The sequence below is a fragment of the Pogona vitticeps genome, chromosome 1, assembly GCF_051106095.1.
Source record: "Pogona vitticeps strain Pit_001003342236 chromosome 1, PviZW2.1, whole genome shotgun sequence".
In the NCBI taxonomy this organism is placed as follows: Eukaryota; Metazoa; Chordata; class Lepidosauria; order Squamata; family Agamidae; genus Pogona; species Pogona vitticeps.
In genome coordinates, this window is record NC_135783.1 from 31,667,487 (window position 1) to 31,692,336 (window position 24,850).

The 24,850-nt window shown below is 41.0% G+C and overlaps 1 protein-coding gene across 1 annotated transcript in view; it reads right to left on the bottom strand.

The window, feature by feature from the left end:
* USH2A (usherin) overlaps positions 1-24,850 on the bottom strand; it is a 559,229-nt gene that overhangs the window by 181,595 nt on the left and 352,784 nt on the right. Inside the window, exons 40-44 of the mRNA XM_078392221.1 lie at positions 22,505-22,839; positions 18,641-18,763; positions 13,783-13,946; positions 8,355-8,564; positions 6,736-6,938 (exon numbers count right to left, since the gene is read on the bottom strand). Of these exons, the coding sequence (XP_078248347.1) occupies positions 6,736-6,938; positions 8,355-8,564; positions 13,783-13,946; positions 18,641-18,763; positions 22,505-22,839 (1,035 nt within the window). The remainder of the gene's footprint in view (positions 1-6,735; positions 6,939-8,354; positions 8,565-13,782; positions 13,947-18,640; positions 18,764-22,504; positions 22,840-24,850) is intronic.

Below are 24,850 nucleotides of genomic sequence, written 5' to 3' on the forward strand. Positions count from 1 at the left end.
CCTTGATCCAAGTTTCCTTGATCCTACCATAGTCTCTCGAGACTGAAGGATGCCTAATCTCCAAATTGTAAGAGAGGTCTCAGCTACAAAGCATTTTGCAATCCATGGTCTTTACCAGCAGAGAGAGGACTTTTATGACACTTGTGCAAGAAAACTGCTCTGCCTTGGATTTTAATCTAAGCAGAAGAATTCAGAGTTCTTAATGCTTGTCTCTTTATATAATCTGAAACTCATCTCTAGTCTTTGGAAGTATGTGCTCCTCTCACCTTTCTAAAGATTTTATTTTGCATTATTTTCCATGATTCCTCACTTGAATCTTACTAAATCTCTGTATTCAGGAACTTCATTGAACTCAACTGGTTTTATATCTAATATGGGTTCACACAGAAGATCGCTTGAGAACCCTTCACTTTCAGTGGGGGTGATGGCCATGGATGATGATGGTGATGATTAAGTTTGAGATTTTCTACTGTTTTGACTTAGACTTCTGATGCTTACTACATGGCCTTAAGCAAGTTGTCACAGGCAAAATCAAATGATTCTCAATTCTAATGTGTCCTTCTTCTTCCTATTTTACACCCTTGCAATGGAATTTACAGGTGTCAGAACCAGGACAAATTCCCCAGTTGAGCAGAAGAAGCAAATACTCCTGTTCCACAGCACATTTAGGAAATCATACAGGACAAAATCTGATCCTTTCTCGTTTATCTCATAAGATTATTGTGAGCATAAAATGAGATAAGCCCACACATGCTTCATTAATAATAGTAATGATTATTCTTGGAACAAAAAACTGTTGCAGCTGATGATGTCATCAGCCTTACATGGCATAAGTTGTGCAGCTGGGCTTCAGCCATTATTTCACAGGTCTACTTCATTAGGGAAGACTATGGATTATTCAGCCATGTTACTCAAAAATTAAAGGACTTTAAGAAGCATACGGGCAAACATGGAGGAAATTGCCCAACAACATCTAAAGTTTGAAAGTGAGAGCTCCGTTAATTTAGAGTTGCAAAAACAATAAAAAGTTCTGAAACATTTTAAAGATTAAAATTTGATAGTCTTTAAGACCCCAGAGGATTCTTTGGCCAAAATTCAGATGAGAAAAATATTATGTATATGCAGCAATTGTATAGCCAGCTTTAATCCTCCAGAAGGCTATCCCTTATTCAATCAGACATATACCTAATTTCTATGCCCATTTTTCCAGCTAGATAAAAATCTCACCCTGTATTAGGAGGTGGGTGCTTATGTGTTGTTCTTATGAAAAAATATTGGCTAATAGGAGGGAGACCCGGATGGATCCTTCTTGAAGAATGTGAGGACTGTGAACACAATTCAGCATCCTCTGGGCAAGGACAGCACCCTGCCAGCTGATGCTTCCACTCCAGAAGCACCATTGGATTGTTTCTGACACAAAGGAGGAAGAGGAGCAGCAGCAATATCAGCAGCTAATAGGATTCTGGCATTTGTTGCTTTTCCTAATATTTTTATCATGTTTCCTGAATATATTTGTGCATACCACTGCACAACACTATAATGGAAAAATAATCACTGCTTATTCCTCAAATAGATAGATAGATAGTAACATAGATTTGCAGTTCCCTGGACTGCAAGGAGAACAAACCTATCCATTCTAAAAGAAATCAACCCTGAGTGCTCACTGGAAGGACAGATCCTGAAGCTGTGGCTCCAATACTTTGGCCGTCTCATGAGAAGAGAAGACTCCCTGAAAAAGACCCTGATGTTAGGAAAGTGTGAAGGCAAGAGGAGAAGGGGACGACAGAGGATGAGATGGATGGACAGCGTCATCAAAGCTACCAACATGAATTTGACCCAACTCTGGGAGGCAGTGGAAGACAGGAGGGCCTGGCATGCTCTGGTTCATGGGGTCACGAAGAGTCGGACATGACTAAATGACTAAACAACAACAACATACATTTAGATGCCTCCACCTTCCATTGAGTACACACCCTAAAATTGAATGTTTACAGCCAACCTCTACCAAAGAACCAGATCTTCTCAGACCCATTAGACAGACACCCAGCTCAAGGATTTAAGTAAGTTGAAGAGGAGGAGCATCAACAGGGCTGGTTTGATAACCAAGAACAGTTTTCTACCAGATAGACTCAGGACACATCAAAACTACACAAATGTAATGCCAACAGTATAGACATTAAGCTCTCTCATCCTTTGGGTAGAATCACGGGTCTCTCATCAAGGGTCAAACTATCAAGTCTAAAAACTCCATTCGACAGCAAACTGCTGAATTCATCTAGAATTTCAGCAATAATACCAATAGTGTGAATTGTGACAAAGGCATTTCATCTGATTACATGCTAACCATCTCAGGTTTGTTTGTGACTTATAAGCAATATTTGCATTTCTATCTCCTGTTTTGCCTGGAATGATTGCATTTTTATTCCCCCAGCATTGCTGAGAGGTTGCTCCTTCATACTTGTATAATCTGCTGACCTACACTGGAATATCCTTGTGACTTGTTGTGATCATTTCAGATGACGAATTGCTGATACTTCTTGCATTTCCTTTCCCTTTTGTTCCTCCTTACCCAGTGTGTGTACATATATCTGCCAGCTGAGACTGTATACCAGACATCTGAAGATGGTAGTTGTAGTCCATGAAAGCTTATACCCAATAAAACATGTTGGTCTTAAAGGTCCCATAAGGCACTGTACAATTTTTGCTACAAAATCAAAATATGTCCTCTTCCTCCCTTATGTATGGGGGAGGGAGTTCCATTCCGTTCTATGAAGGGAATACTCCTATAATCCATGGGTGGAGAACATTTCCCAATTTAACGGCCACAGAGGTGTCAAGCCAGGCACATCCACTGGTGATTACATGTGGAACCAATATGTTTGTCTAGATAACGCCATTCACACTCTCACATACTCTTATACCCATTTGGAAAGTCTACCCTTTTGACAACAATGTCCACAATTCCCAGCCACTCTGGAAGTTAGGTGCCAAAAAGAAAGTGTTTCCTTCTCACAGTGCAATGAGCCTTCTAAAAAGCTTACAATTGTGAAAAAGAAGGCTTTTAAATAGTCCAGTTTCGCTGTCAGAGATATATTCCTGAGGGAGGATGTAGGATTGGGAAGGGACATATCACTCCTTCCTTTCTCAGGAGTATTTCCCCTTAAAAGGCAGCATACACTTCAATTAGACTTTAAAAGGCCTACCCTTGAGGTTTAATAAAACCTCATGGTAGCAAGCGAAGGATGAAGGAAGGAACATCTTTTATCTGAGAATCCTACAAGATACACACCTCCAGTAGAAGAGATTTTCAACATGAAGCTGACAGGCTGGAAAGGGATCTCCTGAGGGCACTACCTGACATGAGGACTGAACTGGACATTTTCAACCATTGTATAATCAGACAACCACTTTTGCTCTTCAGTAGGCCTGAAACATTTTTTTGTGTCCATCAAAGTGAGCAGGCATGTATTTTGAGCATGCAATAAACAATAGCCATTAGGAAGCTTCTTCCAAATGAATAGACATACGGTTTGAGGTAGCTTCAGTTTTTTTCTGTATCTCCCAAATTCCTTTGTTTTTGTTTTTAATTTTAAAAATAGGAATAATCGTTGCCCCACCAGTGAGATCTCTTCGCCGCACGAAGCTCTTTGCCGCACCCTCCAGAGTAGCGCGAGATAGCTGGGCAGTGCAAGCGCTCTGGGAGGGTGGGGGCAGGATGGAGTTTGTTTTTAAGGAAAGCCCTGCCCCCGGTTTGGCCTCTTTCGAGGCTCTCAGCCCAAACTCCCGCCTTGTTTTCAATGTGAGTTTACTGGTGGCCATTTGGGATTGGATAGGAATTTTTGACCCAATACTTGATTGGCTGTTAGTCACGGGGATTTTTCGCCTATCCCACACTGATCAAGGTGAGGCCGTTTATGGGTGTTGTTGGCAAGTTCAGTGATGCTGGCAGGTAGTGCAGAAGGAAGTTGGATCAGTGAGTCCTAGTAAGAGCACAGTAAGGTTATAGCTCACCCAACCTCCCAGCCCTGCGGAACGTGAGACTACAGCGAGCGGGGGGGGGGGAGGATGCGCTGGGGCCTCACACGGACCAAGGGCCACCAAATGTATGGGGCTTGAGGCCCGGGTGAGGTCAATGCCAAGCCAGCCAGGGTTGCGCTCTCTAGGGGACAGTGCAGGCTCAGGGCAGAGGAATCACCCATATTGGCACAGGGTCCAGTGAGACACAGTTATTCCTTTCTGCACTACAGCCCCCCCCTCTTCTTTGTTATACTGTAGTTCAATAAAGCGTGGCCCTGGTTTAACCCAACTCTTTGTCTCACATCATTATTCCGGATGGGGTGGCAATTAGCTTTCACAGTGACACATTAATGTTTGATGAAGCCTGAAAATGAAAGACAAAACATGACTCTGTTGTTTCTTAGGAGTACTTTAAATAGATCTCAAGGAAGACTAACAATGTCACCTTTGCATTTGCAACAAAGAGGCCATTCAATACACTAGTGTACAAGTTGACAAATGTCTACACAGGATGAAAAAAAAGGAACATGGACACAAAGGTATAGTTTTAGGAAGCTGATGATTCAAGAAAGAATGTAGTATGAATGCTAAGAAATTAAGAGAAACAAATCTTACCATTTTACCTCATTTCCAAAAATGTTGCTACTACTACTATTAATAAAGGAGAAACTGAAGACCAAACGGATTAATCTTGCAGGACACATACCCTGCCTATGGTAAATGAATATGGAGCCCCAAAGTAAGAAAGCATTTGAATTTGCATTACTGTTGAGGAAAGACAAATGTGTGTCCAGATAGAAACTAGAAAGTCATACGTGTATTCATCGAGACTGGGGGTTGCTGCTGCTCAGGGGCTGGAACACCGAAATCAGTTATGGCGTGCCTCCAGGTGACGTTTATTTATGGCACGTTGCAACTGGATGCAAATTTTAGGACAAAGTATACGTGATTACTGTCACAATCTCCCCATTTATAATTCAAAGTAAGCAAGTCTGAGTGAGACAAACAAAATGGGAAATTTGCAATTAAACCTTCATACCCTTCAAAGGAAGGAAGGAAGGAAGGAAGGAAGGAAGGAAGGAAGGAAGGAAGGAAGGAAGGAAGGAAGGAAGGACAGATGGACAGACGGACGAAAGAAAGAAAGAAAGAAAGAAAGAAAGAAAGAAAGAAAGAAAGAAAGAAAGAAAGAAAGAAAGAAAGAAAGAAAGAAAGAAAGAGTTATGGTGAAACTATTTATAGCTTTTTCCTTAATCATAAGCTAACACAAAACGATTTTGGGGAAGCCTAAAGGGAAGGAAATATGGGGGGGGTGAAGGTAAGGGAAAAGAAAGGTTTTAAATATTAATAGTATTTTTAAAAGACTAGGATTCTCTTGGCTGAGATCAGCCTGTTTCACAAAGAGAAGGGAAAGAGGGAGATGATAAAAGGCTAACAAATGCAGTATCATTATTTCTCTCGGTTGATGTATTATGCATGCCTGATGTTTCTAAAACAATTGCAATTTTGTTTTAATGAGTAGGAGTAGGGTATTTGTTTCTTTGTAATATGTATTGTAAGTTCAATACCACAGACTCAGAGGGAATGTAGTTTTGATGTCCTTAAAAGAGAAAAATGCATTGAATACATCGTGCATATATGTATAAAATCATTCATAGGCTCAGAAATAAATACTGCTTGTGGATCCATTGCATGTATATACACAATATTTCAAGATATCAGTATGGTTGCATCTGTGTCTATACAGAATCTCTGAAATTTTTTGGAAAGGACAAATCAGTCTATTTCTGGTCCATACCAATTTTGCATATATTCATTTATTTGGGTGTGATGACATCTTTTAACCTGCACAAACGTTTGTCTTAAACATATATCTTCCAACAGATATTCTCAGAAAATACACATATATAAATGAATGTATTCATAAAATACACATTTTAAACATATGCTAGTACTATTTAGAGACAAGATCTGCATCACAAAAATTGAGGAAACATTAAATCCAAAGGATATTTTGTTCCAAGCAAAACATCAATCAGGATAATGCAGATTAGATCAATTTGGATCAGAATTTGCAGATATATCTGCACATTGTTCTGAAAAATCATTTCAAGGAATGCTCATGTGTATATTATTCGTGTGCATGCACTGACACATGTATGCATACAGACAGACACATACAAAGTGATGTATGCAGATTGTTGTAAAGTGTCGTTGCAACATCTTCTTCCCCTTAATGAAAAGGATTATCTCAACACATTGAAACACCTCATCAAAAATAAGGTCCACAACTTTTACAATCAGCATTTTTACTAGTACTTTTACAATCAGCACTGCCATTAACAAAAGAGAACCTTGTGTTTTGTATAAAACCCTTCCATTTTGCATAATAAATAAAAGACAAGGTTGTTAGGGTTGGTTTTTGTTGTTGTTGCAAAGGTAAGGTTTTTACATCAGATAAATGTTTTCTCTTTAAAAAAATATCCAAATAACTTTTTTGAAATAAAATGATGAAATGTGAAAAACACAGAAAAAGTTTCATAATCACAGGGGAGAAAACTCCTAAATTTTTGTATTTTTCTCTGTTAGAACGAAATAAGCAAAGCTGCATATCCCTAGATGTGTGCTAACCTCTATAGATCCACGTATATAGTGATGTGATATATCCCCATGTTCAGAGGTACATAATGGGTTGAAGAAGAAGAAAGCTTGTTCTCTAACCTTTATATCATAAATAGTGTATGGCGACAAATCTGCTAAAAGAAAGGACCCGGGTGTCTTCATTCCAGTCTCGTATCGCTTATTATTTACATAGACAGAATACTCTGTGACAACACCATTTGGGTTTGAAGGCGATGTCCAGATGACACGTACAGCTGTACTGTTGATGATGAGAACCTCTGGAGGGAACATGCCCTCCGGCTCTAGAAACAAAGGAAGAAACTGAATAAACTCCAGCTGTCTCTGTAAAAGCACTTGTTTAACCAAATGAAGATTAGAATGTGAGTTTCGCAAAGAGTCTGCTGCTTATCTATTTGCCTCTGATGAAGTTATCACTGTCTGCATTTTGTCTTTAAATTGGCTTATTATAATCTCAGTTAGAAACAGTGGGAGACGATGGTAAAGCGCTTTATACCATCAGCATCACTTGCATCTTTAGTCAAAATGTGACCAGTGGGATACAGTGATAAATTATTCCCCCTAACCATGTGGCCCCATCCACAATTATTTGGTATGGCCTCATACTTCACCCTTCCCACCCGTGCCAGCCTGCACCTCATGGCAATTTTGCATCAAATTCAAAACCTAAAATGCACTCTGTGGTGAAATGTGTCACCTCCACAGCTCTTAGCAGCCCTGTAACTTGAGCAATGTGAAGCAATGCACATTACTGTTATTATGTAAATGGCCCTGAATGTTGATTACCACAGATAATGATGAAGCCTTACATTTATTTTTTTTAAAAAAAAATTAAAAGAAATCTTCCTTAGCATTAAATTACACAAATTATTTAAGCATGTCAGAAATAGCTATGCAAGGGGACCTATTTTTGTCTGGTATGTTCATCCTAACCAGTTGAAAAATTGTGCTGGCAAGGAGCTTTCTTTTATAAACAAAAGGGGGCTGACCTCTGGCATTGCCAAGGAAATGCAATCCCCACTTAAAGTGCTTTGCTAATGACCTGGAACACTTGCTTCTGAGGTAATGATATTATAATGTTTATAATGAGACTTTATAAAGCCAAAAAGATTAGAAAGGCCATTCCAAACACATTTCAGATTCACAAGTTGCTCTCTTTCTTCCATCCCTCCCTGCCTAGTTCCCCTCCCTCCTGGATTCCACCCCCTCCACCTCCTTTGCTAACCAGTCTGGCAAGGAGTCAGAGGGAATTTCTCCCAGATTTATGCCCTCCATTTTGGGTGACTCAGGAATGGTCCAGCAGCTGACTGTCATGTCAAAAGCAAGCTGCTTCACAAAGCAAATCTTATAAAAACACACACACACACCAAAACAACATTAATTGTTTTTTTTTAAATCCCCCCATTTGTTGACATGAACTCAGCTCCAAACTGAGTATGTGGGTAGTGGTAAACAGGGCAGGATGAGAACAAAGTGGGTTAATATCCGCTATTAGAGCTTTATGCTGCTGTCTCAATGGGACCTTTTATTGATCGGCCACTTGATGACAACCAGCACTTAAGCATTTTAGCGTTTTAGTCCCTTTTCTCTTTTATACCGGAAATTTCATAATGGAAGGATGACTGATCTCAACCCTAACAAAAATCAATCAACTTCATTCGCAGATTTTTAAGCCAGGCTGCATTCAGTACTAAACCTACCTCCGTCTGATGTAGTCACTTCCACTGCCTCACTTGCGACACTGTGAACCCCATTGAAAACATGAAGCAAAATTCGATACTCCGTGTTAGGATGCAGTTCGCCGATGACTGCATGGTTTTCACCGGCAGGGATCTTCCTGGATTTGTCATGGAAAGTGTCATTCCAAGACAGAAGGTAATATTCAACAGTTCCTTGTAAATCCTGTAGGGCTACAAAAATAATTGAAAGGGAAAAAAAACCCTGAAATATTAAGAAATGAAATACAATGGAAATGAAAGGAGAAACAATAATGTTCATGAAGATTCTGGAATTCAGGTGATGATCACAGAAATATGACTCCAGCTTAATTAAATGGATCATATTGAAGTTATTTCACGAAATATGTGTATACTCTATTTGTGTTTGTTTGTTTATTTAATTTACATGCTGACTTTCCCCCCTTGAACTTCAAAGGAAGTGTATAATAGCATAAAATAATCCAGTAGATTTTCTTATATTATTTCTGATATTTTTAAAAAATCCTTAGTCTTAAATGGTAAAGACTACCCCTGTTTCCTACTCTGCACTTTCTGAATAGGGCCAGAATAAAATCTTGACTCTCGTTTATCGAAAAAAAATTAATGGTATATGGTATACATGCAATAAATAGATAATGTCACTGGGGAAAACATTATGTGATCATTTAGCCTTATTTCTAGGGATAGTGCAATGGAAAAACAAAATACTGTACATGCCATAGTGTACCTTTATCTCAGAACATACATAACTAACAAGTACCTAAGTCATGTTTGGTATTGTCAGTGCTAAACATATTAGCACAGTGATTAGATCATCCATACTACATGTGTGATCCCACGTCACAGTGGGAACTACCTTGCATACTGGGTGCAAGCATTGAAGATACATTTACCATCTCACAGGAGCGATTGTCGTAAACATGTTGTTCCAATGAGCTGGAACAGAGCAAGATTTCATATTAATGCTCCATTAAAAAGGAAGCTTCAACTATTGCCAAAAATAATAGAAATTCTTATTTGAGGGGGGTGAGGATGGTGCCAGTGACACAAGTGCCCCCGACCGTGGACTGTCTCACCTCACCCAGGACCTGTCATGTTCCAGATGTCTGAACACAGATAAGTGACCCCTAAAGGGGGAAGGGGGCCCTTGGGAACTAGGCAATATAAGGGAGGCGCTGTAGGAAGAGGCCCCAGCTGGAAAAGGAAACAAGAAGGGGGAGAAGTGGGTGCTCCCAGATGTAGTAATTGAGAAGGAGTTGGAGGAGGAGGAGGAGGCTTCCTTGAGGGACATCTAAGAGAATCTGGTTATAGGCTTCCACATGGAAGAAGATTCCCCAGAAGAACTGGAGATGCCCATATACAGAGATAATCCCTGGACAAGGGTGCTAGTCCAATTTAAAATGCCTAAACGTCAGGTGGAAAGACACAACAATCCCAAGCGTCCCCCTCGTCCTTCTTACTTGGAAGAGCAATAAAAGAACGAGCAACAATGGCACACCAGGCAACCTAGTCTTGGGTTGAAATGCTGGTGGAGACAGGAACCGCAGACACACCAAAGCCAGCATTCCATGACCAGGGAGGAGACGTGGGTGAAAGATTGGCATCATTGCCCTTGGTGTGGACATATCAACTCTCCTTGCTCCAGGCCCCACACTTTAGGTCTGTTGAAAGGAACTGGAACAAACCCCTGCTGAAGAAGCTTCCTCAGACGTATTTCTACAACTCCTGAAAGTTTGGTGAATATTGGACCCCTGAGTTAAATAGTCACAAAGAGGACCCCCCAGGAAAGCTCCCCCCAGCTACTTAGAGATGCCAGAATTACAACAGAGCTTCCTATGTCTTTCTCCAACATACCTGCCAACTTTGGTGAAGATTGGATATTGGATGTCTGAATTATTCACCCACAAATTGAGTCCCCTCAGGAGAGTTTACCACACAGCACAGAAACTCATTCTGCCTACCGGCCGCTGATCAGCTGATCAGACGCTGATAGGCAGGCACCCCCTCACACACAGCCAGCCACCCCCTACACCCCCTTCCTTTCCCTACCTTAGCCCTCATCCCACTCCCACCGACACCCCCTTACCTAAATAGCTGCTGCCAAGGTCTCCATCAGGCCTTCACAGCCACGGTGTGTAGGGAATGAACTAAGGAGCCTAACGTACGGAAAGGAATGGGGTGGGGTAGGCTGTTTTACTGGGTGGCTGTGTGGGTGGTGGCTGCCTTTCTGCCGCCAATCAGTTGATTGGCAGTCGGTAGGCGGAATGGTTTTGGGTTTCTTTAATATGAAGGACGTATAAAATGGGTAAATATTCATCCCTTCACATCTGTGGAGGGTCTCTGGAACCCACAAATACGGATTGACGAATAATTAACAAATCAACTACATTCGTCGGAAAAAACATCACAGCAAGTGAAACTTTGTGGACCATAGATTACAGGGCCAATCCTAGTCCTGTTTGGATGAAATATATCATAGCATGAACAGCAGGAGTAAGGTGATACTCTCCTTATCCCTCCAAGATATGAATACAGCCTATGAACACACAGTGTGCACCTAAGCAGGCTTTCTCTGTGACATTAGAGAACTGAGAAATGTAGGTTAGAAATGGGGGTATTTGTATTCGTATACAAATACCCCCACAGAGGTGGACATAATGATGGTCCAGCCTCATGGAGCCAGACGATCCACTCACCGTGCCGCTGCTGTCACAACCTCCGCAGAGCGTTCTAATGACTCTGGAGATCGTGATTGGTTCAGCAGTCCTGGCAGGAGGCGGGGTGACAAGCCTCTCTGCTAGGTCAAAGAGTGGCTTGCCGAACGCGATCTCCGGAGCCATTGGAAGGGGCTGGACCCTTGTTATATCCACCTGTGTGGGGGTACTCATATACGAATACCCCCATCTCTAATGTAGGTCCCATGATTGTACATAGAGATCATATGATACAGAAGTTGTATATTTGCAGGTTGATCAGAATTTCAAGTCAATTGTAGGCACAAATGGCCACATATGTAATCTAAACAGCATGTCTCTTTCCATTTTATCCCTTTCTGTAGTGAAATTAGCAGAATTTATATTTCCCAAACTTTTGCAATTCACTACAGCACAGAAGCTCAAAAGAAAGTCACTTTTGAATCATCATGGGTTGACAGGGAGGGAGAATTTATATGCTTGTGCCAAAATAAAAACATTTGGAAGAAAGTAAATTGCTTAGTTTGCTGTGTGTAATGCATTTCAGCAAAGAAAGAATGAACGAGGGTTTGCTCTAATGACCCTCACTTGATGTTTAACCTTTGCATTCATAAACAGATATCTAGGAAATTTCTGCAGTAAGAATGAAAATGAAGCCAGATTGCATTACCTCTATATAGAAGGTCAGAGGTTCAGATTACTAAAGTAATGAAACTTCAGCAGCCTGCTTCAGATCTATTAGGTTTGTCAGTTTTTATAAGCATGCTTACTTCAGGCATCCAATTATAAAATAAAGAGACTCTACATGCTGAGAGTCACTAGCAAGTCCTTACAGACAGATTTGCATGTACATATTGAAGAATTAACCCACTACTTTGATGGACAGGTAATCTGGATTAAATAGGTATGTTCCTTTTAAAATGACACAGCACAAAGGTGTACAGAAAACCTGTAGCTCTCCTGGAAACGAAGAAGAGCTTGAACACAAATGCAGGCTTTTTAATGAGCTTTTATGACAACCTCCAACAGCTTTAACTCTGCCGTGTTTTGTCTTGAATTTCTCATATGCTTGCATTAGAGCTGCTTGAAAAGCATTTGGAACTGCAGATACTGAATTCTTCCACTGTCTTTTATAATCTATATTATGGATGTGAATCTCAAAGCCTCTCACTCCCAGTCAGAAAATCAGGTGACCCTCTTTTCATCTTACACTGAAATTTCTCTGCATTTAAAAAAAAGCTAAAACAACCACATGGGATTTCTTGGCTGTTTTGTCATCTTTTTCATCTGGAAGCCAATCTGAGCAGAGACAACTTCTCAGATAATTTCTGTGCAAAGTGGCAAATTCCCTGAGAGAGATTCCTTGGGAAAGGTATTGAGCTGTGCAGAACTGGGCATTTTCCTGCATAAAGGGAGGGGGGCAAGCAAACATAATTAAAAAACAAACAAACAAGACCTAGGAACTGGTGGTGCTGCGGGCTAAACTGCAGAAGCTTGTGCTGCAGGGTCAGAAGACCAGCAGTCGTAAGATCGAATCCACGTGACGGAGTGAGTGCCCATCATTTGTCCCAGCTCCTGCCAACTTAGTGGTTCTAAAGCATGCAAATGCAAATAGATAAATAGGGACCACCTCGGTGGGAAGGTAACAGCGTCCCGTGTCTAAGTCGCACTGGCCATGTGACCACGGAAGATTATCTTCGGACAAAATGCTGGCTCTATGGCTTGGAAACGGTGATGAGCACCGCCCCCTAGAGTCGAACACGACTGGACAAAAATTGTCAAGGGGAACCTTTAGGAACTCATGAGAAGCCAGGAAATCTTGCTGGTGGTACAGGGGGAAGTCTCAGCATGAAGTTGCAGCTCAGTAAGACTAGGAAAATGATCAAGAATGGGATGCCTCTTGAATATTCTGCACATCCCAAATCTGTATCACTGTTTCTCTGCATTTTACCCAAGATCAGCTCTTTTAATCTTTGCCTAATGAAAAAGGCACTCATTTTGTTTCAGCATGATTCTCAGCTTCAACTCCTTTCCTATATTTTGATCCTTCCAATAGTGAGACTGGCAGGAACAGAAATTGTTCCTGGTGGCTGCCATTTATTCTTTCCTGAACACCTGATTTGGTTTTTTAAAAAATGCTGTAAATATGGCATGGACTTTCAGCTGCTATTTATTTCCCAGAATGAACAGAAACAAAATGTCACATCCAAAGTATTCTGGGGAAAACAAAATGGCACTCACTAGAAATGGCAAGCAGATCACCTCCTGCCACTAACAGCAGTTGCAAAACACATGAAAAACTGAGGAGGAACAAGAAAGCCACTTTCACAGCCGCCACACATGCCCTTCTACCACTACTTGTAAAGAAACGTACATGCATGGTTGAGGCTTAATGAATGTAAAATGAAAACAATGACTTGCTTGTGTTGGGAGCTTCCTTTCCAAACAGGAAGTTTGGGCAGAGCTAGGACTGGCTAGGCCACAAAGCCTTCAAGCTTAGTCCTTTCTCCCTGGTGAGCCACATTTTAGATGCCTGTCTCTCAAGTGGAAATCCCAAAATAGTGAATTATAGGATTTCTAGTGCAAAAATTCCAATTACACACCCATTTTCAGTGGTCAATCATTAAGCATAGAAAAATCAGGTACAGTGCATGCAGGTGTACAGTATGTATTCAATTAAGATATTCAATTAAGAGTAGAACAACAAGAGCACTTACTTGGGGTGGACCATTCCACTTCTACAGCAGTGTGGTTAAGAGGTCGTGCAGTAACATTACTTCCTTTACTTGGCAAACCTGCCAATGTTGTTACCGCTACTTTTTCGCTTGGTGTGTATCCTACTTCATTGTGCACTATAAGCTTATATTCATATGTTGTATACCTAAAGGATATAATGAATGCCATGAATAGAAATAAGAAAACATGTTTTGAAGAATTCAGGCACAATAGGGGTGTATTTTTAATTCACCAAATCAGAAAAAAGGTTAGTAGTGGGTTTTTTAAAGTATTTGTTCAGTTTCAGATTCAGAAGGAAAGAATTACAGCTTTGCTTGAAATTTCTGACCCACTCTACCACAATAACAATAAAAAAACCCAAAATGCTTTACAGAATTGTTGTTGTTTTCTAAACAGCAAGGGATTACAGCTCAATTCAAGATGCAATTACAGCAATGGCAAGCTGCCATCATTTTGCTATGAAGTTGATTCAGTGGTGCACTTTTCTCTTTTGGGAAACCCACTGATCTGACATTCTACATCTCCTTATAAAACTATTCTTCTAATGATGCATCAGCTGATTGGAGTCGAATGTTGCCTATTCCAAATCATGCAGCAGTGTGAACTCAAGCAGGAGGCACAAGATGTTCAACCAGAATGTCTAAGGAATGATGATCATATCAGACAAAATCCAAACAAAACGAAACAGACAAGGCAAAAACATGTGGAACCTTAAAGAGTAACTATTATATTTTAATGTGAGCTTCCGTGGACAAGTCCACTTCATCAGACATATGAAAACAAAATGAAATAATGGACAAAATATCAATTTCACAAGTAGAACGTTCTAAATATTCATTAGTTCTAAGAGTCTTAGGTGTGTGGTACATCTCACATATGATAATTTATGGCCTACATTTGGTTTTGGGTTCCGTTATAAACATTCCTACAGGAGACAGACAACAGATACCAGGCATGAACAAAGAGGAGGGAGAAGAGACGGGGTGTGTGTGATATTGTGAGTTCTGATACTTGATTCGTGACCATTGACCTGTTGTCATAGAAATTGTCCTGTTTGTCCTACATAGAGTGCAGAGGGGCATTGTTGGCAAAAAATGGCATAGATTATATTAGCTGAGGAACAGGTGAAGGTGCCTTTGATATTCATGTGGCATTGTTAGGTCCTGTAATTGTGTTGCCAGAATAGATGTGTGGGCAGAACTGACATTGGGGTCTCTGGTAGGGTTTATTTCCCCTGTCTTTGTTGCTGTTTTGTGGTCCATTGTGTGTTAGTATTTGCCTTACGCTGGGGAGCTGTTTGTAGGCAAATATGGATCTCCCACTGAGGGCTTTCGAGAGTGAAGTGTTCTTGTCAAGGATGGGCTAGAGATCACTTAAGATACGTGTGAGTGGTCTCAGTTGTGGACTGTAAGTGACAACTAGTGGTGTTCTGTCACTTTGTCTTCTGTGTCTGTCTTGCAGTAAGTTACTTCTAGGTATGTGTCTTGCTTTGTTGATTTGTTCCTTAATCATCTGAAGGGGGTATTGTAGTCTGAGGAATGCATTTTGTAAATCCTTGAGTTTGGAGTCTCTACCCTGTAGATCGGAGATGTGATTATATCTTAGGGCTTGGCTGTCCATGATGGATTTTTTTATGTGTTCAGGATAGAACCTGGAAGAGTGCACGTAGGCATATGGGTTTTCGGTACAATGTGGTGCTATGATGTCCATGTTGTAGTTTCACAGCAGTGAGTACATGGTAGGTATGTTAAAAAGTACACCATTATCTTTCTCTCACCTTTTCAAACTTTGTTTGCACAATCACATGTATGCTGTGCATGTGGAAAGGGAAAACGACCAGGTAGGGATGTCATAGGATACAATTTCCACACATTTGTCTGAATTGCTGATCAGAACATAGATGTGTGCAAGTTATATCCCCAAAGGCATTGTTTGTCAGCTCAACGGGAAATCCAGAGGTTAAAACGGGGATCAGCAGTTCCCTGCACACAAGCAGGGCCACCTTGTGGAAGGAGATACAGTTTACCCATGGCCAAAGGGGGCCTATGCTAGGCTGCAGTCCTCAAAACTGTGAGGGAAGCATTGAGAACAAACTGCAATTCAAACATGACACTCCTAGGTACAGAATGAGAGAAGGAAGATAAAGTGGAAGCAGGTTGTTCTGTTTTGCCAAATAAGCAGGAAGGGAGGTGCAAGGAAATGGTGAAACAGCACTTAAGGGAACAATAGAGCATGCTGAATTTCAGCAGGGGTAAGGGTGATAACAGCAGAAAGGAAGTCAGACTAGATGTATCTGATTCTCTCAGTTTCTAACCACAAATTCACAGGAGGGAAGTTCCCCTCTCTCCAAACATTTTTTGTAGGCATCCTTCAGTCTCGGGAGACTATGGTAGCATGCTCTGTATGGAGGTCTTGGAACAGCATCTAGTGTGGCTGAGCAGGCCAATTCAAGGGTGACAATTCCTTCCACACTGAAGACAAATACAATCTGTTCCCTGTCCAGCTCCCTGGTTTGGCTTGTTTCGGGACTGCCTCTGTGCCTTGGCCTGCTGTACGAGTGTCTCTTCAAATTGGGAGAGGCCATGATGCACCGCCTGCCTCCAGGATGAATGCTCAGATGTCAAGGTTTCCCATCTGCTGAGGTCCATTCCTAAGGCCTTCAGATCCCGCTTGCAGATGTCCTTGTATCGCAGCTGTGGTCTCCTTCTGGGGCGATTTCCCTGCACTAATTCTTCATACAGGAGATCTTTTGGAATCTGACCATCAGCCATTCTCATGATGTGCCCAAGCCAATGTAGATGGCGCTGTTTCAGTAATGTATACATGCTAAACATTACAGCTCGTTCTAGGACTACTCTATTTGTCCTGCCAGGTGACTCCAAAATGCATATGGAAGGTGTTCAGCTTCCTCTCCTGCCATGCACAAAGGGTCCAGGACTCACTGCAAGACAGGAGTGTGCTCAGGACACAGGCTCTATACACCTGGATTTGGGTGTATGCCGTCAGCTTCTTATTGAGCCATATTCACTTTGTGAGACTTGGTGCTGTGTTTGCAAAGGTGTTTGTTCCCCAGCAAGAGCAGACTGAGCTTTAAATGTTATCAAATGCAGTTAAAAGTAGTATTTTTAAAAAAGGGGAGTGAAGCAGTGCCTCCTTACAATCCTTGATTAACTCCTCCAACAATCCAGAAAATAGGAAAAGAAGGGGCTGATGAAAGAAAGGGGAGTATATACTGAACACGTATGATCCTGTAAAAAACTTGCCCAGTGCTCTCAGCATTTAGTTGAGCTACCGAAACAGTGCCCCACTGAGCTTAAAGCCAATATTCTGTTGCTCCCTGTTTATAAGCCAGTACAGAGCACAGAAAGAGCACAGCACTTTAAGGAAAGGCACATAGCTAGCATGGAACCATCAGGATCATTTTGCTCCTGGGTGCCATGAATCTCTAGCACATGTAAAGACATATTAGCAAGTTGCTAGAATGATGCAGAAAAACTGCATATGTAAAAGCCACAATGGACACGCTTCTCCATAGCACTATCTCCCCTCCCACCTTTACTCTGTAGTCTATGGGCCTGCCCACACTGTAAAATCTGGTGTGATCCAGTCAATGCTTAAAGGGCCTTTATCTTAGATGCAAACTATTTTAACTCAAGTATGCATCAGTGAAGGCAGAACAAAGAGCTATTTTGCATCTTAATGAATTGTCCCAAAAAGATTGCATCTCCTTGCCCTGTACCAGAAAGATATGGACCAGCTCTTAAAGGATAAGGATGGATAGTTTTAAGTAGAAACACTTAACTTTGCCAAACACTGTTTGGCATGGGGTATTTTTCCCCCATGCCAAACTGTACGATCAGGGGACCATATATTGTAACTATATGCCAGTATGGGGAGGCTCTTATTTACTGTTACTTCAAGACCATATCCCAGAGGACCTTTAGCCACACAATTTTAATTTTGTGTCCCCACACATTTACTTAAAAGTAAATTAATAATTCAAAACCCCAAATGCATACAACACTACTAACACACTGTACAGTTTGGCTGTTACAACCCAAGATGATGTCAACCAGATATATATGTAAAAGCTATGGCAGGTGTGCTTTTCAGTAACAGAGCTATCTCGATTCTTTTCTCTTTTCTGGCTTCCCACCTCAAAAATCACTCCACTGGTTGTTTTTGGTATAGTAGGGGAAAGAAATGAATACTAGGTTTCCTTCCCCCCCCCCCACCGCACAAGACAAAAGAAAGTAGAGAGGCAATTCGAAGGGAGAAAGATGGCACCATAAAAGGGGGTGGGATGGCCCATGCTGATCTCCCATTAAAAACTGCAGTCTAAGTGGCTGCTTTAGCTAACAAGAAAGTGTCAGATGGGGGTGGAAACTGTGCAGGCTTTCATCAAGGAAGAGCTAATAAACGTCCAAGGAACCTGAGATTTCCTAGACAAGCACATTACTGATTTATGGTGCTGATTCTCCTGTGCAGATATTCCCCCATGTCAACGGGCAGGCTAGTGCTTATACTCTGTGATTTGACTTTAAAATTATGTGCAAATGGATTGTCTAAAACTCTAAACAGTTCAATTCTTGCTTTCTTAAGCATGGTGTTCTTTAAAACAGAAAGAAACCACATGCAAGATGCAGGAATGAGAAAACAACAAAAAGAAAACAAAACCAGGTGTGTTAATAAGGACTAATGCCAAAGGAGATGACAGAAAATATTTCATTACATAATTAACATGTTCTCAACACAGAGACATAAGGAACACTTTGAACTATTAAGCACAGCCATACAAAATGCCAGCATTTGTTTTTTTTATAGTTTTTGTAATCTCACCTGCTAAGACCCTTATCTTCATAAAACCACTGAGTTCCTGAGTAAATATTGTGCCAGAGATTTAAATCTTCAGGGGGATTTGATGCAAGTGGCTGCTGGATTTTACGTCTCAGGAGCTCATATCTAACACAAAAGACAAGCAGAATGCTGGGATTATCTCAACTAATGTTATTACCAAAAAAAATCAGGTTGTTTTTAAAAATCACACATTATTTTGTTGTTACAGCTGTAAAGTTTTTTTTAAAAAATGTTTCAGCTTCTGACATTTTCTGTAACTTACCCAATTAGTTTCAAAACACATGATGGTATGTTTGTAACACTCATTTTGTAAGAATGCAAGACTTTGAAGATATTTAAAGGCTTATAAAATTAAATATTTACATAACCTTTCAGAACTTTGAATGGACATTCTTAGTATAGGAATGCCTAAGTGAAGGAAGCAAAATTCAGTGAAATCTGTACAGTTGTATTTGTAATAGATGCTGTATTCAAACTACAAATTTAAATCAGTTTGAATGGGTTAAATTTTAATGGCTTCCCCAGGAAACACTCTGAAAAGAGATGGCAACTAGAGATGGGGACTTTATATTCATATCTCTGGGGATGCAAATATGAAGGGCGGCACCACAGAAGTCTGTTCCCTTCCCACAGAACCAGTCGGTCCATTAACCAGGCTCTGAACAGTTCCTTCATCCATTGGAGGCAACATCATGCCAACTGCAGAAGTAGACCGACTGGTTCTGCCCCACATCCCAACACAGCTGACCACTCTGGCGAGGAGGCAGGATGACAAGCAGTCATGGGAAGTTGTGTGGGAAGGAGGGGTAGAGCTAGTCTGGCTACTTCTGCAATTGGCATGATGTTGCTGCCAACGGAGATATGTATTGTGCAGAGCCCAGTGAGTGGACCAGGCTGGTTCTGGGGGGAGGGAATGGACTTCTGTGGCACCCGTGGTGCTGCGCTTCATATACCCAGGGGATATGAATACAAAGCTCCCATCTCTAGTGGCAACCCACTGCCTTATTCTGTGGATGCATTCCCTTTGTGCATGGATGGTACTGGTTTCATTCTGTAAGCATCAACACTGACATCAGTACTAGAAAGAGAATGTTCAGTTCTCAGAGAAAAGACAGTGAACAGAATAATAGGAAAATACACAGCCCTCATATAGAAAGATGAATCTGTCACTATTATTTTCTCCCACACTTTATTTTACTGTACAAAACTCTCTCTCTGTCAGTCTCTCTGTCTCTCTGTCTGTCTCTCTGTCTCTCTCTCTCTCTCTCTCTCTCTATCTCTCTCTCTCTCACACACACACACACACACACATTCAAGTTCCTTTTGTCATATTTTGTCCCATTTTTTGTTTCTGAATTCTGACTTGTGTTGATTTTGCAAGTGCTGATTAGTAAAGTCCCCTTTCTACATGTCTCAAAAAAATCTTATTTAAAATTCTTGTTTAAAATGTCGTTTCAATGTGGTCCCAGAGCTCCCTCTTAATCAATCTAATTTTCTTTTAAACAAAACCAATAACAAAGAGATAACTGACACTCTAAGCTTCTCCCATCCATATTCCAGCTGCAAATGCCACTATCAGTGGTGGGATGTGAGGACCTGTAGAGAAACTAATTTTGGCTGCCACCATCAACCTGGGGTGGGGGTTGCCATATTTATTTTTATTCATACAATTTATGATATGGCATCTCCTTTTGGAGTTAAAATGATAAAGAGATCTGGGGCGAGGGTCTAGGGAGACATCCATCTTTCTTTCCATACAATACTGTATCCTTCGGAAAGATAGCCTGTCACATCACATCCTTTTTCCTAAGGCATTTGCACCACTTTGAATGCTGTACCAGATACCAGCAATGTGAGGAACCAAGCCTTCAAGCCACTTTAGACCACTATTACGGCAGAGAAAGAGAGAGCATATGTACAATCATGTACATTAATGTGATTATTAAGCCACAGGATTTGGGTTGAAATTGGCAGGACCAAAGAAAGCCAAGTAATCTGACTTCAGCTCCACTGAGGACATTACTTATTAAAAATGAAATGTTGTTGTTTCCTTTAGACAGATTTCATCAATTCCAGCCTCCAAAAAAGAGAACAGAGAAACTGAATTCCAAAGTTAACTTCACCAAAATATTGCGCTGTCTTCGCATCATAAAATCATTCCAGTGTTATTGGTTTATCAACATCAACAGAAGCACCACCCTACACCCCCCCCAATCCACTCAGAATTATTTAGTTCTGGTTGGTCTCCCTGCAATTTGATATAGAAGCCCAGGGAAATATCACAATCTTTCAAAGCACTGCCAGGTGACTGTGTACAAATCAGCTGCAGTAGCGGTGGCTGCTCTATCCACTTCTCTCTCTCTCCGTCATACTGTGCAGAGCAACTGCTTGAGTGGCTGTTCTGGCTGGAAGCAGCATGGATGAAAATGAAGTTTGCAGCAACAGTTTATGTTGTATAACTTCTGTCGCCAGTAGTGAGAGAATAAATGCACAGAACTGTAAGTTGGTTTCCCCAAGCTGCCTTATTATTCTATGATGCCTGCATAGCAATTAGCCATAGTTATACATTAAGCAAGGCTAGGAAGAACGTCTCATACCAAATGCATAATTTCCTTTTTTTTTCCCCCTTTCCATTCTGAAGCTAGCATTTATCAAGCTGGCACCTTCCCTGTGTCCTTGGGTGATAGCTTCCAGCATTCCTGATAAGCCACTGTGAGTGCTGGCTGGCTGTGCCTACCAAGTCAAAAAGCATCTGCAAAGCACTAATTTGGGGAAGGTGGTCCAAGAACTCCAGATCATTCTGGAGTGGCACTGAAAGAACTGCTTTGCCAGTTGTACCATGATACATAGAAACAGCCAGGCCTGGGGAGACCATAATACTCACTGGATACATTTTTTGCACTGGCAAACTCCAATTTTATATTGTTCCATATCTGAATTTTCGCTTTTTCTTTCTCCGCTGTGATGATAGCTAGTCACAGCTCACAACAGATGACCACTGGGTCTACTGGCAAGTTGCTGGATTGCTAGGAAAGAATGGGCTCCCATTTATCTCCAAAGCAAGAGTGCTGCAGAAGTACAGTGGTGCCTCGCTTAACGATTGCCTCGTTAAACGACTAAACCACTATATGATGAAGTTTTGTGATCGCTTTAGCGATCGCAAAACGATGTTCCTATGGGGAAAATTCGCTTAACGATGATTGGTTCCCTGCTTCGGGAATCGATTTTTTGCTAAATGATGATTTAGAAACAGCTGATTGGTGGTTCTAAAATGGTCGCCCACTGTGCAAAATGGCTCCCCGCTGTGTTTTCAGGACGGATTCCCCGCTTTACAGGCAGTGAAAATGGCTGCCCCTATGGAGGATCTTCACTGGATGGTGAGTTTTCAACCCATTGGAACGCATTGAACCAGTTTCAGTGCATTTCAATGGGCTTTTACGTTTTGCAAGATGATGTTTTCATAAGACAGCGATTTTTATGGAACGAATTAACATCGTCTTGCGAGGCACCACTGTAATGGTCTCAGATAACCACACATTTCATAGCTTAATTTCAAAGCCCATAGAGTACACAGGAAGTAGGTCAATCTACATTTGCAGATCCATTATTTTCCTCTTTTTACGGAACTGGTCCACACTATTCTGTCTTCAGTGAAGCCCCTTATATACATGGTAGGCAATTTTCTAGGGGAACTTCTCTGTAATTATTATCACCTTATTTCATGAATCCAAATTAGCTTTCTAAGGAACCACAGGAAGCCTGGAACCGCAGATAAAAAATAGATTCTATACACATATATAGAGGATCATATTTTGATAGAACTGTGTTTGTTATTAGTGGCATTACCTTATGTTGGGCCCATTGGGTCTGGTGGGTGGTTGCCAAGTAAGAGCAATAAATGACTCACTAATTGGGGTCACAGATAATGGGCTGATGCCTTGCGGAAGTGCTGGATGAGTAGCCAAGAAAGTAGGTAGACTTTCCGTGCACCCTCCAATGTAGCCACCACCTCCAGAGCAAGCCATGATGGTGACCGAGTAGTTCGTAAAAGGAATCAGGTTGGTTACTATGTGGCTCATGGAAGAAGACAGGTTGCTGGTAAGGGTGATTCGAGGATCTGGCATGCGGATTTCATAGCTGAGTATTTGTCCATTCAATATGAGAGGAGATTTCCAAGAAACCTGGGGAGACAATAAGAAACTTAAAAATATCAAATTAGCACAATCCTCTTGTTATACTATTTTCTTCAAATGTAACTCGTATTATGTATTTACTCTTATTGATTTGCTGTTTACAGTGTGCATACCTTAACAAAATATTGCTCATATCTGCAGTTAGTTATCACTGAGTTCTCAAAATTATTGTAATTATATATGGTATCTGTCTTATCCATTCTCTGATGTCAGAAATGACCTGCTTTTGACTTGAAAGGTGCTAAAGAATGTGAGACATTAAGAACTAGAAACATCCTCACACAATTATACCTGTGTACCACCTAGCTGCAGAAATTTTTAAAAGGGCTAAAGGTCTTTGATTATAAAGAGCTTGGAACACCTTTAAACAAAACAATGTGAACAGGACATTTTGAATCACAGAAGCAGAAACATGCTTAGCAGTATTATCATGGGGGGAAATTATTCTTAAGCATTTTCTGCTCAGGTTTCTGCTACTTCTAGTTCACAATAACATGAAAGTAAATGACAAAAATACTGCATGGAAACAAATCTAAAGCTTGGGGGAGGCCAAAGTGAATCCATCCTACTTATTTGCATTATTTCCATCCTCCCTTATGAAACAGTGTAAAAATCACCCAGGCAAGGAAATATTATGTTGTAATTTACAACATGAAAGAAAAGATATTTCTTCCAGCTACACCCTCCATGTATTACAAACACACAACTGATGTAAAACCTCAGGGTGGCAGTTGACCATTCCTCTTGAGAATCATGCAAGTATAAAAGGAGTTATAAACAAGAAAGGCCGTAGAAAACTGTTAATGCTTTTATGTTATTGGAAGGAATGCCAACAGAATCTTAAAGAAACAAACGTGTGTTGTTTAATGATAACTTGCCTTACTCTGAAATAAACCCTGAATCTATCCAAGCCAGTATTGCTTATTACTCCATCTAACAGTAGTTTACTGTGATTTCTTATGACAGAGATCCTTCAGCTGGAAATGCTGGTGATTAAATCTGCTCAGGCCTTTCCTTCATTTGATCAAGTACCATATTTTTCCGTTTATAAGACGACCCAAAGTATAAGACGAACCCCCCTTTTTCTAACCCCAAATTAGAAAAAGCAGGGATCAAAGGGCTCTCTTTTTGCTAAGCCCCATGCCTTGGCAAAAGGCAAGGCAAGGGGCTGTCAAGAGGCACCAGAGCCCATGTGAATGCTCCTTTGCCTCCATCTCTGCCTCTTGCTGCTGCTGCTGCCTCAGCCATGGGGGGGGGGACAAGCCGGGAGTTCGGGAAGAGGCAATTGGGTAACAGCGGGGGGCAGCAAGAAGCATCCGAGAGTGCACGCACAACTGCTTCCTTCCATTTATAAAACGACCCTCAATTTTTCCTCTGTTTTAGGAAAAATGTTGTCTTGTACACGGTAAAATACGGTAATCCATTCCATTTCTACCCAATAGGACAGATTATTCACACTCTGCACTCCACCCTGCTGGACCAGATCTGTCCATTTCCACTTACATGAGCAATTCATCTGTCGGGGGGGGGGGGGGGAGAGCTCATGTCCACAATACAATAGTATAAATTTTATGTCTCAAATGCAACAAAGATCTTTGATTTCTTTTCCTTAATCCAAAATCATCGAGCAATTCCCCTGGAACTGCCTTTACAAGTTTAGCAACATCTTTCACAGGATCTCAATTCTAACTACACATATCCTTGTAAAACTAGTTTGTTGGAAAATACTCACCAGTATTTCAAAGACTTTCTTAATCTCTTGTGGTGAACCGGGGGGGGGGGAACCACTAATAAGATATATGCTTTCCTCCAGTCCTCCAGAGATTTCTCATGTGTTTGGTGATGTCAATTCCCATTCATTTAAATGAAGTGTTAATGATTGGCTACAGCCTTGGTGCAATCCGCTGCTTTTCTATCATTAAAAAAATGACTAGGAGCTATTTTTATGATGTATGAAAGGACTCTTTCTTATACACCCTCTTCTATTAAGCCACCTGCT